The sequence below is a fragment of the Tinamus guttatus genome, unplaced genomic scaffold (assembly GCF_059628265.1).
Source record: "Tinamus guttatus ecotype Peru unplaced genomic scaffold, ASM5962826v1 Tinamus_guttatus_pri_ptg000803l, whole genome shotgun sequence".
Classification (NCBI taxonomy): Eukaryota; Metazoa; Chordata; class Aves; order Tinamiformes; family Tinamidae; genus Tinamus; species Tinamus guttatus.
The window spans coordinates 99,096-115,951 of record NW_028289337.1 but is presented as its reverse complement, the minus strand read 5'-3'; the positions used below and the strand labels follow the sequence as shown (position 1 = coordinate 115,951).

At 39.5% G+C, this 16,856-nt stretch overlaps 1 protein-coding gene across 1 annotated transcript in view; it reads left to right on the top strand.

Annotated features, from left to right (window-relative positions):
- The window catches only part of PIGG (phosphatidylinositol glycan anchor biosynthesis class G (EMM blood group)), a 75,300-nt gene that overhangs the window by 16,366 nt on the left and 42,078 nt on the right, over positions 1–16,856 (top strand). Inside the window, exons 7-9 of the mRNA XM_088537520.1 lie at positions 460–677; positions 3,824–4,105; positions 12,312–12,769. Of these exons, the coding sequence (XP_088393646.1) occupies positions 460–677; positions 3,824–4,105; positions 12,312–12,769 (958 nt within the window). The remainder of the gene's footprint in view (positions 1–459; positions 678–3,823; positions 4,106–12,311; positions 12,770–16,856) is intronic.

Sequence of the window (16,856 nt, the reverse complement as noted above, 5' to 3'; positions counted from 1 at the left end):
GCATAAGTAATTAGGGTTCTTGATATGTCAAGCTTATATCCTTTAATGTTTTCTCCAGAGATCAACTGTTTCATAATTTCCCACTTGGCTTGCATGTGATGGCTGGATAATGAGAGTCTCCAGTGGAAAACTTAAGTTTTGTGAGGATTTAAAGAATTTAAATATGTTAATCCTGGAAATCTTCTATAAAAATCAAACATATTCTAATATGGTTATTATTTTCTAGAGGCTTTCATTTTTTCTATCTGGTCAGTTGCTTTCATTCTGAGCGCTTGACTCATTATGGTTTTATTACACGAAGATATTTTACCTTTCTGGGTATTGAAGTGTTTTAACCTCCATAGCAAACAATTTTTTTTTATGTTATACAAGCAAACATGGAGGTATAATCAAGTCTCTGTTCTCCTGTTCGTGGATCCTCTTACCTTCTTGTTTTTCATTTGTTTTCCCCCTTACTAGATCCTGGATATGAGCACTTCAAGATAGCAGAAAAGTCCCATGGTAACTGGATCAAACTGTACTTAGATGGGAATAATTCAGAAGTACTCTTAAATCTTGGCAAAAAGGTCCTGAAGCAGTACCTGAAGGCCCTGAAGACTCTGAGTTCTTCACTAAGCAAGCAAGTGGCACAATATGACATGTATTCGATGATGGTGGGAACTGTGATTGTTCTGGAGGTATGAAAATATATTTCTGTGGAAAAAAAATATGAACACAAACATGATGCTTTCTCATTTTTGAATACTTAGTGTTTAGTCTTACAAGTCTGCAGGATTGCTGGGTATTAACTCTTTTAGGATTGGCTGACTTTCTGCTTGAAAGAGGATAATGTTCCTTTTAATGTAAAACTTAGCTTGTAAAGTAATTGGGTAGCTTTTGATATAAGTTACTTAAGTTTTGGTGGAACTATTTATAGTCTGTATGCAGATAGTCTGCAATTTAAATTAGTCCCATATCATAAGCCTTGTATTTTTTGAGCAAGCTTACCTGCATTAAAAAGGTTTTTTTTTAAAAAAAAGGCAAATTAAATTAAGTTCCTACCTGTTCCTGATTATCTAAGTTTTTGTTCAGCAGAGCTGGTCAGAAGAAGCAGAAGTATTTGTAGCCAGTTTTAAAATTTGGAGAATTCTTCTTCATAATGGTAGGCCTAAAGCCTGGAAACAACTATTTACTGTAAGGTGCTTGGTTTCTACTTCATTTTTTGTTTAGAAACTGATGATAGGCAATATTGATTGTTCTAGTCTGTAAAAGAAAAAAAAATCCCATCTCTGGAATTTTAAGGAGTTCTTTGCAGTTCTTATTTTTGACAATTCTCAAGTGTGGAAAATAACCCCATGTGGCATTGCTTTGAAAATCTGCTGCCATGCCATCTCATGAACCATGAGATTTGCTGTGCACAGAAGCTTTTAGAGGACGTGGATATTAATTTTTAGAACAAGTTCAGAAGAATTAGAATTTAAACTAGTTCTTAATCTAGGATTTAAGAAAAAGTTGAGTGTTGCAAGCCTCCTTGAATTCTCCCTTACATGAGGTGTTTCACAGGACTGTTTAGCAGTTGTAACTCAGCTTCTGTTCCAGTGCCTGCGACGGGTGGTGGCAGATGAGCAGCTATTCAGTGCTTGAGCCTGGCCTGTCGTTGCAGGGCCCTGTGCCTCGTCAGCAGAGCACCTTTGAAATGGCTTTCAGTGAGGTTTGTCATTGTGCTGAGCCCTTCATAGAAATTAGTTCCAGAGTGCCTCCGAGAGGTGATTCACTAGGTTCTGTTCCCTTTCTACAGCCTGCAAGTGAAGAGGGACAGTGTCGAGGGTTGAGCTGTAGTGCTTATGTTCCTGTCCTGTTCCCTAGTTTAGGGAAACGAAGCACTCAAATGTTTGGAGGGCTATTTTATTTTATTTTTTGGAAGCGTACTTCGTAGGGTTTACTGTTCCTGCAAAACTGATGTCAGGTATTTCAGTTGATGCCCTTCATAAAAAGAGAACTGTCAGTGCTGATTGTCCATGAAAAGTTTGGATGACAGGATAAGTAAGTTTGGATAACAGGATGTGGAGTCCAGTATTCTCTGACCATCTTTTTTTAGATATTTCACATGCACAGTGTTACATGGGATTCTTGTTTTAGCAGAGTGACCCAGCAATATACTGAAACCACAGTACAAATATACACTTACACAGTTTATTTGCAATACCAGTGTGACTGTCATTTCCAGTCTGTGTAATATGTCACCACCATGGAGCTGGGCTTCCCACTTTCCTGGGAAGCAATATGGGGGTTAAAGCAAACTCAGGCCTGTTGCTCTCTTTGAAGTTCTGCTGTTACTTGTTCAGGTTTCACACTCGATGTTGGGCTCAGTTGCATACACACTTCCCTCCTGCTGGCCTGGGCCATCTCAGGGAGAGGTTCACATTGCTTTGATAAACTCAGGAAGAAGCATTTACACCTGGTCCGTCTGATAGCTGTGGCTACTAATCGAGAACAAAGGCACCCTTGTGTTAAGATGAACATTGCTCTGTGCAGCAGCAAGGACTGAGGAACCACGTCCTATGTTCCTGAGCCTCATGGAGAACCTGCCCCCTGAACTGCTCTGAGCCTGGGGGTGCTGGTCACACAGGGCATCGCTCAGCATCTCTTGATGAGTCTGTACAGAAGGGGTGGAAATACATGTTTATTTTCCTTCATGCGGCACTCGCACTACCTTCCTTTCCAAAATCTTCTTTTTGTCTCGATACTACATTTCTTTAAGTGTCATTGGATAAGCAAGGGAGGGGGATCTCACAGGTGGCTTCAAACCAAACACTTCTCTAAATGCAATTTGTCCAGTATGTTAAATAATTAGAATACCTCTGAGGAATTAATGGATAAATAATGGCAGTGTGTATCCATAGAGTTTTCGCCCGAAGGGGCCGAATTTAGATTTTATAGATAATACAATTTGAGTGTTTTCCTGTCGTGAGTGCAATTTTTATTTGCAAATGCTGTATTAAAAAAGAAAAAGTGAAACTTAACCTGGTTTGGTACCCTGGAGCCTGGTTATTTTCATAACCATGTGAATTGTGCGAAGTACCTTATGGAGAAGAAGGATTGCTACTAGAATGAAGTCCTTGTTTGTAAAGATTTGTGCAGAAATTATTCACATTAGTATGCATCTCCACTGCTGCAGTTACCTGTGAGGAAACTTGGAATTCTGCCTGATCTTTGTGTAGGTTGGAGCAAAGCATTAGCTCTGAAAAAATGAAACCAATAAAGCAATTTGAGAGGAGGAGGAGGAGGACAGGGAATAATACGAAGAATTCATAAGCTCCAAAAATGACATGTGCACGTGTGTTAGCATGAGAACTTTTCCAAGCCTGCGAGACCATTTAGTTCAGTGAGAGCTCTGTGTATCCATAACTTGGGGGAGAAACAATCATTGTTAGAACACGTGTGTAACTTGATAATAACAGTTAGTAGCCTCTTGATAAAAATGATAAAAATTTGTTAGCTTGGGATCTGTTGTGAATTTGCGTGTCAGCGTTCCTGCCATTGCAGAGAATGAAGGCCGTGCATGTGATGGGTTACAGTGAGTCATTAAACCCTGGCAACCTGTGTGTCTGAGCCCTTGAACTGATAAATAAAAATACAATCCTTTTTTCTCCTTTTATTTGATAATACCTCAGTGAGGTCCAAATTTCAATATAGTTCTTCACAGTATTTTACTTCTTTTGTGATATATGCATACTAGCAGCATGATATGGATGGTAACAGTATTCCTCTTTTTGTATGGATGTGTGAATTCTTGTATGGTTTAGCCGACCCCAAGCCTTTAATTTCTCTGTTTTTTTTCCAGGTTCTCTTTCTGCTTTTGCTCGTCACTCCCAAAGCTCTGAGCAGCCGGGCAGAATTTGAAGTGCCCCTCTCACCCCCGCTCTTCTCCCTGCTGTTTTACTTGATGTGCCTGGTGCTCTGTGCTGTTCACGTCATTGTGTGCACCTCAGCAGAAAGTTTATGCTATTTCTGCAGTATGTCCTGGTTCACGGCAGCTGGGGTCATGGTGCTGATTTCCGCACTCCTATGTGGAATTTTGTCTGCTGTGGGAAAAGCCCTGGGGAATTCCAGACCTCCAGTGAAGGTGAGAGCATTCATGAAGTGCAGTTCATGGCAAACTTTCCATAATAGTTTTATAAGAGTTTTGGCTCTGTGTATTGAAAGACTTTGTGGTGTAATTTGGATATTTTAACAAGTGTAATTGAAATGTGATATACTCACTGTGGCATAATAGTGCTTGCTATAATGAAGACCTTAGGAGTGCTCCTTTTTACATTACTATTAAGAAATTGCCTATTTTGTATAATTTATGTTGCAGTTGACTTCACTGGGTGAGAAACAATTATACAGTATACCAATTTTATGTTTCTATGCAGTGTTGTTTCACAGTTACGACCAGTACAACATGTGTGGTATTTTACAACAGCATGCACTGGTAATGTCAATGCCAAAGCCGTTAATGCTGTGAGTAGGAGAAGACTTTGCCAGTGCTCCTTGGTAGAAATTCTCAAGGTGTTTCTAAAACCGTTTTCAACTATAAAAGAGAGAACAGACAACAACAGCAACAAAAAAAAACGTTTCTTCTTACTGGAGAAAAATGGTTAAGAAACTGAGTTTGTCAGAGTCTTCGGAATGTTCAGAAATCTTTTTGGCTGTTTGAGTGTTTTCCTTCTTAAAGTACTTTATGAGTTGCACTGTTTTATTGAGCCGAATCCAGGAAATGCTAAGCAAAGTAAAATTCATAATGTCATATTCTTCTTTCAGGTTCAAACTTAATATGCCAAGAACCGTCATTCTCATCATAAAACCAGCTTCTTGCTGTTCTTTCTGATGCTGCTTACTCATATCTTTCAAAGGTCTCTGAAATTCAGGAACTTAATGCTGTTATTGCACCCGGTAGGCAGTGCTGTCCTTAGTCAGTCTGGGTTAGTGTGAATAGGATTTGAGGCTTTAATACACTTTTCCTTAGTATGTAACAATATAAGGCAAGTATATTGTATTAATGGTATGATGACATATTTCTTCAAGCCAATAAGCAAAATTGCAGACCATTTAATAAAAGCTCTAATTTAATTGAAAAAAACTCACCACTCCTGAGTGGAGCTTAATATCTGGATTCTATATAACTATATTTTATCATTCCAGAGCTTAACTGCATAATGTAAATCCTTTTAAGTAAGATGGCATGTGTTATTATTGAAGCTATAGTGTTGTAGTTTCTCATTTTGTTCCTGTCATTCCTGAATTTGCATCATTCCTTCTTTGAAATGCTGCCATTCAATTGTAGAGAGAGCTTTAGCTCCCCTCCCCCGCCATTTTTCTCCTGATTTTCTTTGGTATAATTCACTTTACTGTTAAAATTGTTTGGAAAAGGGAATTGTAGATAAAACATGATCTTTCATTCTTACCTTCGTTAGCAACCTAAGGGCTAGGTGTGTCTATTAGTTGTTTGTACAGACTAAACTAGAGAAACAAGGCAACTATCCCTTCTGCTTTGTAATGCTAAGAAAAGAAGTTTTGTCTTTGGTAAAAATGCTAATCAAACCATCTTTTTCCAAGTTTGCTTTGGGCATAAAAAGACCTTTTGTTTCCTGTTAGTTAAAATTTTGCTACCAAATCTGATCATATTGGTGAAATTTTTCAAGGCAATTGAGAGAAGTAAGTAAAAATAAGCCACGTAAAGAGATTGTTTGAATGAGATGTCCAGTTTTACAATTTGTTTCTATTGCAAATCCTTAAGGGCATGTTGGTCTTTCAGCGGTCTCAGTTCACTTTTGTCATTTCTGAACTATTCTATTAGGTTTTATATAGCTTTGTGTATTTTACAGATATAATAATGGTTCTAAAATAGTAATTAATTACCCCATATATTCTGTAGAAACTTAGCATTTACTTGGTGTGCAATATTAAACACAACTGTGGAAGATAAGCTCATTTCTCTTTTTTTTCTAAGTTTCAAAAAAAATTTAGAACTTAGATTTTTTTTTTCTAAATTTAATGTTAGGAAACCTAAAAATGGCTTGCATTAAACTCACAGAGCTCCCACTTAGATGAAGTTGAGGAGAATGGCAATAGATTAGAGCTTTGGTTTCTCATACCGTAGTCTCGAAGTAACTGAGCCTGCTTGTGCCAAGAAGTCTCTGTTCAGATTTTCTGTAGAGCTCCGTAGAGGCTGCACAGCTACAGCTTCTGTGGTTATGGTAGGTATTATTTGGCTCTTTAGTCTTTAGCCTTTAGTCTTGTTAAAGAACAGCGAGGTCTTCAGCTTTGTGCCCTATACACTGGGACTAGTAAGTGCCAAAAAGGTGACCAAAAAAAGAGTACGTGAACTCCGTGTAAATCTTTCACCCCATTACCTTTTGGTGCCTTCCTTTACCCAGTGAGTTTTAGAGAGCTCCTTGAGTGCTTCTTTGAGGCATGTTTGACCCAGTCTTCTTGAGGCTGTGTTTGTACATCAGGGAATTTGGAGCAAAGATTCAGGCCTCTGCGTGTTCTCCCTCCCCCAGCAGTAACTGGCTCTTCCATCAGTGCCTTACCCTGCAGTGCCTTAAACTCCTTTGCATTTCTTTTAGCTTCTCTTTCTGAGCAATTTCTCTCCGTTTGTGATCTAAGATAGGAAAAACGTGCACCCTGTGTTCCAGATACACAGGCAGCTCCCTGGGGGTTTTTGGATTGTTACGGCCTATCCAGGTCCAAACGGAAAGCACATTCACGTTTGACGCTTGTGGGCACTGGTTGCATCGTGGCCTGGTAGTTCACTCAGTTTTCAGTTCAGAATGGACCACAAAGTCTTAAATTTGCTGATGCCAGAATTTGCAGGTCTGGTGGTCAGTGGTATCACCTCAGTGGAAATGGTATTGTGTTGTTCTGCATTCCATAGTGTAGGTTTTGACTTCTTTGACACTTTATGGCCCAGACAGAGTCTTTTCCTACTAGCACACAGACTGGAATCCAGGCAGATGCTATTGGCTATTACTCAGTTTAAAATAGGAAGTTTCCAAGTATTGTTTGACAGGTACAAGCTCTGCTTTTTCTAATTTGACCTGACCCGTAGGGTTTCATTCCCACCTGTTTTTGGCACATTTTCATCCTTGCTGGAGAGAGACAGCTGCTGGTGTGAATAACTTCCTGCAGGTGCCTATATATTGCTAATGCAGCTGCCCTGTCAGTGCTCGCAGCAGCCATTGCAAAATCTCTCTTGATTTCAAAACCTGAGTTCAGTAGAAAGCCTTTTCTTGTGAGGGGAATTCATTGCTTCATCCCAGGGGAGGTGGGTAATTCCCTCAGGGATTACACTAAAAACAAAGGCACCGCTGGTATCTGTGCTTTTCCACATCTGCAATTAATCATTCTGAGACCATCACAGCAGAAATTGGACTTCCATGGCTAAACTTCAATGGCTAATTGGCCATTGCTCATGATTGCACCTGGTTTGTGCTGCCTGGGGAATGTGTGAGAAAGCCTTTATTTACTGCTCCTATTTCAGCTGTCTTTCTCCTTCACCCCTGCATTCTGCATGCATCTGCCTTTGCGAACAAGTTGTATGAAAATAGACAGGCTGGATGATTAGAAATGATACAAATGATGCCCGGGTTATTGTATCCCATTTCATACCCTTTCCTCCAGCACCCTGCCTTGTGCTTATGACTGCAGCACAGCGGCTTTCTCACTCATTGATTCTGGGGCTATAAAGCCTGTGCTCTGTGGCCTGAAGAAAAAGTTTTAGCAACAGTTTATTTGTCCTAGTTATTGAGACCTTTCTGGAGGTTAAGAAGATGAAAAAAAAACCCTTCACTCACAAATCGAATTTTATGTTGTTGGCAACAGTTCTATCATGTACAAAATGTATCAGTTGGTGTTTCTTGAAAGTGAAGATAGTTATTTTCATGTCACATTTGAAAATATCTGTCCTTTTTCTGTAGTGGAACGGTTACCAAGTGTTCTCCATTTGGCCTGGAGAGTTGGGCGAGTCTCTGGAATTGGTACATCCTGATCTTTTTCTGGAGTTTTACCTAGCTGGCAGCTCAGGACGTGCTAACAGATGATCTCAGCTGCTTTTAGCTGGTAATCCATGAATGAGGAGGTTTTCAGCAATGTCTTCAAGATTTTTTTTTTCTTCCTGAGGCTCAGGCAGTTATAAATAGGAAGTACCAGATGCTGTATTCCTGGGCTGCCTGTGTTCGTATTCCCACCTGATGCATGTCTGAAAACGTGGGAAGCTGAAGTATGTCTCGAGAAGTGTAGGCAATAATAATTCTGGATGAGGGACACATGCATTCATTTCCCAACCTGCAAGAATCCATTTTCGTCATCGAGGCTTCTTCGTATTCTGCAGATGACTGGGTTGCTAGATGTATGTCTCATCCGTAGGCTTTGCTGTCCTTGTTCCAGAGAAAGCCTGAAATATGCTTCAGGTTTAGTTCCTTACTATGTGAAAGCAGCAACCTGAACTTGATTTATACTTTTGCCAGCCCCAAGGCTGCTGCAGAAGTATATGGCAGTGGTGATTGTTTTCAGATAACTGTTTATACTTATCTGAAATAACTGTATTTATTTCAGAATAGTTTGGAGATGCCTACAACGTGGATGAGAGATTTTTTTACCAGTAGCAGTATAGTTCACACACTCTCATGTCCTATCTTCCTTCCTCTTTTCCTATGCTATCCCTTGGCTTTTGGGGAGAAAATGAATGTTACATTTTGATCTTGAAGGGTCTCCTGTGTGATTTTTGAGTGTTATCCTAAAATGTCCCAGATCCAAGTGACCACGACATGTGCTTCTCTATAGTGTGAGATCCTCTATCTTTAAAGCAGCTCTGAAGTCCCACTGTTCTGATGTCGGGGGTAGATCCTCAGTCAGGGTCTTGTCGTTTAAAAAAACCTAAAAGCCTCTTCCAAGCTTATGCTATATATAAAGTGCAGGTATTTTAAAATGCTTTTAAGATAAACTCTCCTGCTAATGGCTTCAGAGATATTTTATTTATTTATTTTTTAATTGTTTCCGTTCACATCTTTGAAGAGTTTACTCTGAAGTGTTTCTCATTTGTATGGCTGCTTTTTCACTGTGCCTGAATATAGAAGCTGATTACCACGTTCATGAATTTTCTGAAGACCATGATGCTGCAGGCAGCGTTAGCATCTGCTTCCTGGCTGTTATTTATAGGTTCTGATTACTATGTTTCCAACAGCACCCGTCCCTTCCTTTGATGACACTTGAAGGCTTTAAATAGTCCTGCAGTCCTTTATGAATTCCGGCAGATCTTCAGAAATGTTAACTTTTGTGCATCGCTTCACACTAATTGTTTGATAGTTTTCTTTGTACAGTATTTACTACTAGTTGCAACCTTATTTTTTATTTCTGATAGAAAAAAATCAGAACTACTAGTTTTTTGAAAATAATAATTAAAAGATTAAATTTTGTCAAATAAAACTTGTCAGAAGTTTTACTATGCACTAATTGTAGGTTTTTTTTGGTGCTACTTTAAAAAATCCCCTTTTCTGTTTGTCATCACCTTTTTTTTCTTCTCTATATGGTATTGTTGATTAAATGTAATGGAAAAACACATCTGTACAATTTTATGTAACAATATTCTGTCTTTTTTGACTCTGAAAAGAAAGGTGATACCTTGCCTGGGTAGCTTTCAAAAATGACCTCAAACAGGAGCGAAAGAGGTCTCTGCTATTCTGTTTTACGAAAATTGTTGTAAATCAAGATGATGCAGGAAGCTCAAGTGTCGAAGTTGGTAAAAACAATGTTAGTAGTTTAGTTCTGGGGGGATTATAGGCAAGAAAAATGGAGTATAATTTTCATCTGAAAAGTAATCGTGTAAAACTCCTCCAGTATTAATTATGAATGATTAGTTATTGTGAGAAATAGCTTTTCTATCATCCCTACAGAAAACACATAACCAGGTTTGGACCTGGAGGGTACAGTACAGGAAGTTCAATTTCCAATAAATAAAATGTCAGTTTCATAGGCAAGGTTGCATGTTTTCTGCTGTTCATGTACTGGCACTCCTGTCCCCAACCTGGCAAGAGACATTCAGACCCAGGGCAAGGAGATCAACCTCTGTATTGCTTAATAGATGATGCAGGTGCATCAAACACTAAAGCTTACATTGGTTGGTAAATTACAGGTTTCAGCTGAAAGCCTGGCATTTCGAAAACACAGTGCAAGGGTCTGTGTTGAGCCTGTGTGCTGTGGTGTGGGTCCCAGTCATACAGGTTATCTCAGGTCTGGGGTGCCTGCATGATCCTGGGGGGATGGAGGTGTTGAGCAACTAGAAAAAACAGAGCTGTGAGTATCGAGAGTAGGACCTGTACTCCCATGTCTGAAAATCAGACCTAAACACTATAATTAAATAATCTAATGATAGGCTGTGTGAAAATAAACTATAATGATGGCATTTTTAATGAGGAGGGAAGTGTTAGTAAATTGAGAAAAAATGATGAATGCTTCTTAGTATTTCTTAGATCACTAAGGCTCATGGGATTATAATTTGTAGGGCACAGTTTTTTGCTCAAGTGATTAGCTGTGATATGAAATGCAGTTTAGCAATAAATGCTGTTGGAATAAGCCTCTTGATGGTAATATAGGATTAAGTTTATTTTTTTCTTTTCACTAAAATTGTAAGTGTCATACAAGTAGGCTTGAAATCTGGATTTTAGACATTGGGTTGTTTAACACTGAAGTTGTTTTATTTTCTCTGTTGCAAATACAGCACTTCACCCAGTTTATGAACCTGCTGTTCTGCCAAATGAACTTGTTTCTGTATTGGTGCTGACAACCACTAGATATGAGAAAACAACCCTTACACAGATTTTTTTGTTATTTGTTCTAAAGAACAGAAATGAATTGTATTGAAGACAGTTCCCTCTCCTTTGAGGATCTCGGATTCTGTTGTCTGTGTGAGCAGATGGTGCTTATGTGCTGGCAATCACTTAGCCAAGATCTTTCAGGTTAGCGTGATGGAGTTGCTGGAGTTTCAGCCCAGCTCATGGCTCGTGTGACCCAGGGAAGTGGAGCCTTGTGAGCCTCTGTGGTCCCTCTCCAGCTGGTGGTACCTGTTTTTACTCAGTCTCTTGTTGCTGGCAGCCATGCCTGTAGGCCTGTAGCTTGATCCCATTCCCAGTTATTGCTTTTTAGACCTTGTGGCACTTGCAGAGGGGGTTTGATAAGAGGTGATGGGGCACACGGCTTAGTCGGACAAGTTTACAGACCCACATATGGTCTCACATGACTGGCCATTTTTAACCTTCTGCCTTCTGTTTCTCCCTCCATGATCCTCACCATCCCTTTTCCCACACCTTTGACTTTTCCCATAAGCATTCACATTCCTTAGAAGGTTTTGCATAGTCCTACAATATCCGTAATACTCACTTTGGTGGTTTTCCCCCTTCTTATCAGTTACAAAGTCTTCAGAGCTATGCCTGTGGTTTCTTAATGGCCCATCAATTAGTAGCTGAAGAGTTTTGATCTTCCTTATTATCTCCCTTGGCGCTTGCTTATCAGGTTTGTGTCTCCGTGTGTTTCATTTATCTCTTTCCCCTCTACTCACTCTAAGTAATTCTAACTCTGATATATTACTATATTTGAACTCAAGCGGCCCTGACCTGATAACCTTACTGAGCCAGATGCTTTCACATTTGAATGCAATGATTTGTTCCAAGTAATTGCTGTGAGGAAGAAATGGACCTAAGGCAGACGTCAGACAAAGACTGTTGTGGTTTTGGATGGTTGTAGCATGTGAAGTAAATAATGGATAAGATTTATGGCAGATTTTATGATGACATATACATGTAGGTCTAAGCAACGATAAGGGGGTGTCATCAGACTGTCTGTTAATTTAAGTTATGAAGGCTCTCTTACTGTACTGAGCTGAGAAGATATTTAAACTGTTATAAAATTGACTATTATTTGTATCTCAAATTTTGATCTCTGAAAGACTTATATTTTTCACTCCTGTTGATGTGCAACAAGGAAAGAGCTTGTTTCAAACCTTTTGTCCCAAAGTGGTAGAGAAACAGACTCTGTAGAGCTGTGATTGTTCATAGAGAAGTTTCTTAGCTTAAACGCAATGCATTTTAAAGAGTATAATTACATTGTGATGCTAACTAAACAGTTTGCATCAAAATGAACCTTGTTTTTTAAGAAAACGGAGGAAACTACTCTCAAGATAAAAATAACTTGTCTCACTGTTTGTTTTTCTTAGAGTGAGTTGCTACTTTGAATTCTTATCTAAGTGATGCATCTTACACGCTTTCAATACCAATATACCTTTTTGTTTGCAGAATCCGGTTGTGTCCAATTCCAGCTGGTCAGAAGTTGACGTACTGATTCTGGCAGGAACAATTGGTCATGTCTTGAGTTTGGGTGCAAGCAGCTTTATAGAAGAGGAACATCAAACCTGGTATTTTCTTATCAATACCCTTTGCTTGGCACTGTGTCAAGAACTTTGTAGAAATCATTTTATTCTGAAGGAAGGTGGCTCTCAGCATAGCATCACTCTGAAACAAAATTTTGACAATGCCAAGGAAACCTATGAGTGCAAGAATATTGATATACCTGCAGCAGATGATGCAAAGTTGGGAAAGGTCACTGCTTCTGCTGAATTCTTAAAAGGATCTGATAAGTGGATAAGCTTAGCAAGTCCATGGATCATCCTTATTTGTTGTCGGTTACTTCGGTCCCTGAATCAGACAGGAGTTCAGTGGGCTCATCGGCCAGACTTTGGACACTGGTTGACAAGGTGGGTATCTGATTTATTGCTTTCATAGTTACTTTCTTATTAAAAAAATAGCTTTTGTTTTGTTTTGTGAAGTCTATGTTTCTGCACAGTCCTTGCACAGCCTAGAGTGTGCTATAAACCTGCCAAGGGAGTAAGCAGTGAAGCAGTATAAGGGATTTTTGAGAGCTCGATTATGTGGGAGTAATTCCTTGGGTTCTGTCAATAGATTGTCATCTTAGACCCACACTGTGACTTACCTAATTCATTTTAATTAATCATGATAGGTTTATCAGAGTCAAAAAGTAAATATTTTTCCATATGTAAATTAACAGTTGCTGGTCGGGGAAATTAAAAATCATGTAAATCATTTAATAGCATTAAACCCTTAATTTAAAGCAGAGAGTTCTCTTCCTAATTCCAAACTTTATGAGGTTGCAGGAGAAGATGCTGCACTTAGAATACTTACATGTCTATCACAGGCATTAATGTGTGGATGGAAAAGTGAAGGAATTTTTCAAGTGTGGTATGATCAACTATTATTATTTTGAGAAAGGACATGTAATTTCTTATAGCTGGAGGTCCTATTGAGAAAGGCCTTTCTTTGGAAAAAGACTTTCTACTACATTTTAGTATCATGAAGATACAGCAAGTGATTAAAAAATACTTGGTATTTCAGCTGGAGACTGTGTTCCTTGATTTCAGCTGATGGACAGAGAACCAACAACTTGTAACTAGTCAGGTTTTGCAGGTGGGGAAGCTTTGCTATGTAAGATGAAGAATTTTTTTCCATGTATCTTGCAACATTTGGATGAAATGTCATCCGTTATTCTTTAGTAGTCACATAAGGAAATGAACAAATATGAGACTAGTTATTTATTAGCAGCCTCACAGTTAACGTACTAATTGCTGTGACAGGCATGAGTCTGAAAGGTGTGAGATGTGAGAAAATTTGTGGCATTTTAGTAGTTGGCGTACACCAAAGCTTTTGTCATGCTTTATACCTCTTGAGATGAGGTGAGGGGTTCGGGAAAGAATGTCATATTCCTTCAGCTAAATCTGTGTGAAAAGAACTCCTTTATTATAAGCTAAGTCAGTGCATGTACAGTTCTGTTTTAGAAACAGAATTAGGTGTGATTTAGTGCAACTGGGAGGTTTTTTTTAGACTAATACCAGGTAACTTCCAAGTACTTCTTTGCCCAATGACTTTTTGTGCCGGGTGTTGTCTTCAACTGGAGAATTTGGGACACCTTTAAAGAAACAGCTCTGCAGTTTTGAGAATGTTGTTTTGCCTTCATTGGATATGTTTTTGCAACCCTTTTTCTTGAAGTATTCTAACGCTGCAGTACCATGGAACAAAAACTCAATGTTCTGGCAGCTGAAAAGTTGTAAGGAAAGTACATTTGCTGCTGTTGTCTCCCTGTGAGCATTTGCTAACACATGGAAATGTTACCAACCTTTGAAAAATTGTGTGTGTGCGGCACAGATGACATACAGTCTGTGGCTACTGCAAGTGCTTTTAGGTCTTCCTCACAAAAGCATGGAAATTCTGTAAGCTCAGCATTCCTGCTTAGCTAGAGTTTTCAATCGACCCACTTGTGTAAATCTAAATCCAGTTAAGTAAATCCCACCCCAAGTAAAATCCTGCCACTCAAGTAAAAAAAAAGTTGCCCCATTCCTCTTTGTTATGCAAGACTATCACAAACCTTGTTAAAGCCAAGATAAACAGCACTTACTGCTCTCCCCTCATGCACTGAAACAATCTTCTCATCACAGAAAGCTTTCATATTGGTCAGCTAGTATTCCCCCTTTATAAACTCTGCTTTTAAAGCTGTTGGCTTCAGTAAAGCTGAAGTACCAATAGGCAGATATCAAACAAAAACTTAATCTTACAGGTGAACACTGACCTTTCCCTTTCTAATTATTCCCTCATGTTGGGTGTATTTTCTTGGGCCTAGAAGCAAATAGAAGAGTTCCTACAGTTACATTCTCAGATTTTGCCTGTCTGTGTAGGGGTAATGATATTTACAACAGCTCTTTGCTGTGCAAAGCAGTATAACTCCTTTCATGCACCTCTTGTCTTTGGCTCTGCATTTTAGCAGTACAGCTGTTAACTTTGGCAATGTGGTGAACTAAATCATTGTACTGATGTAGCCAGAAAAGTAACCCGAGATGGAGTGGGAAACTGTTATGTTTCAGCTGGATGAGTTCACCCCCTTAACCCTTGAGCTTCACAGGCAAATAAGCAGGTAGAGTGCATGGGCTGGCATAGTACAGGAATGCAGGAGTGGAAGAATGTGCAAATTGGCACTGCTGCTGTTGAAATTCATGTAGAAACAAAATTGGGAAATATCTGCATCCTCTGAAGTGCTGCAGACATCAACACTTATCCTTGCTGCTGGTGACAGCGTTGCTCATGTGCTGTTCAAATCTGGTTAAGGAAGAAGTACTGAATTTCAAACTTCTACATTTTGGGGCTTTCTGAAAATTCAGAACCCTCTAGAGTGCAGAAAGAGGGTAAACTGATCAGTAATTGGGGCTGTTCCATTGATGTTGTTGGCAAACCAAGCAACTATATCTTTGCACATCCTCTGTTTTGTAGATTATCTCTATTTCATACTTGTTGAACATGCTGGCATTTCCTGTATTTTGGAGGTTTTAACATCTATGAGGCTTCTCCAATCATTGCAGGCAAAACAGTCTTGATAGAGAAAATTTCACTCCATTTAATTATTGTTAATCTACATAAACTTTTAATTGCTGATTTGGGTTTTGGAAAACAAAGAAGATACAACTAAACAAGCACTTAGGGAAACATCTTTCCTCTCCTGTCTTCAGGCCCAATTTCAGGCCAAGATGTTTTCTTCTACTTCTCTGCTTACCTGGTTGTCATCAAACATTGCAGTCAGTCCCTTCCAGTACCTTCAGGGAGGCAGTGCAGGAGGTTGTTGTCGGTGGTTTCTTTCTGCCACTCTGCTTATGGCTCTTTCCTTCCACTGCTCCTTGCTTTCTGCAGGTCCTCTGCTCCAGTGCAAACCCTCTATGAGATGCAGCCCCTTTGGGGATCTGCCTGGCTTGTCAGTGAGCCACAATCCCTTGGGCAGTGTTTCTGCCCCAGCTTGTGGCCTTCACAATCCCTTTGGGGACTTTGCCTCCTTCCACGAACACGCCTGCAGCTGTTCCCTTCTCTGTCCCTTTAATATCTCCTTTTTGTGTCTCCTTGTGAGGCTCTTTGCATGTGTCTCACGTCTCCTCTGTCATGTCATGTCTCCTGTTCGTGCATCCTCCTATGTCTCCCACCATTCATGCTCACTGCCCTTTCTTAAATATGCTTAAGCAGAGATGCATATGCATCTCTGGCTGATTGAAGTCTTTTTTGTCCACCTGTTTTAGCGTTGTCTGGACCTGCCTGAGCCAGGTTCAGAGCTGCTCATGGCCTCCTGTCCCACACGTCACTCCTGTAGCTCCCTGACACTGACGTCCAATACTCCGCTACAGGCAGCAGGGTCACAGGGGTGGCTGTTGCCCTGTTTTTTCCATCATGACCAAAGTGTTTTGTTTTCCTTGTAGCATAATCCAAAAAGTTATATATAAATCACTCACTTGTATAAATCACTTGCTTTCTCAAAATGCCCTGCTCTTCTTTAAGGTTGATTGTATTTCTATTTTTAGTATGTATGATATTTGCATAACTATGTTCTAATAGAACAATTTATATCAAAAAGAAATTAGAACCTTACTGAGATCCTGTATAGCCTGTTATTTGAGTTATTGCTGCTTAGGATTTTCTTAACCATACTTCTGTTTTGTGTTGAGGACAAACTGCTGAACAGTAATCCCTCCCTTTTTTTTTTTTTTCTCTTGTATTGACCTTTTAGATATGGTCATGTTCAGACTAATATTTTGCTTGTCTGGACAGGGTTTAAGGTGTTCTACCTGAAAAGGGTTCATTTGTTTGAGACAAAGGAGCTGTTGTGATGGTTGGTGCACGGAATAATGCCAGAAACAAACTGCAGAAAATCAATTTACCCACAGCGTGTTGAATTCAGCTATTGGGAATGAATAGAACGGTACTGAAATTAGGGAAACAGTCTTCCTCATCTGCAGAGGG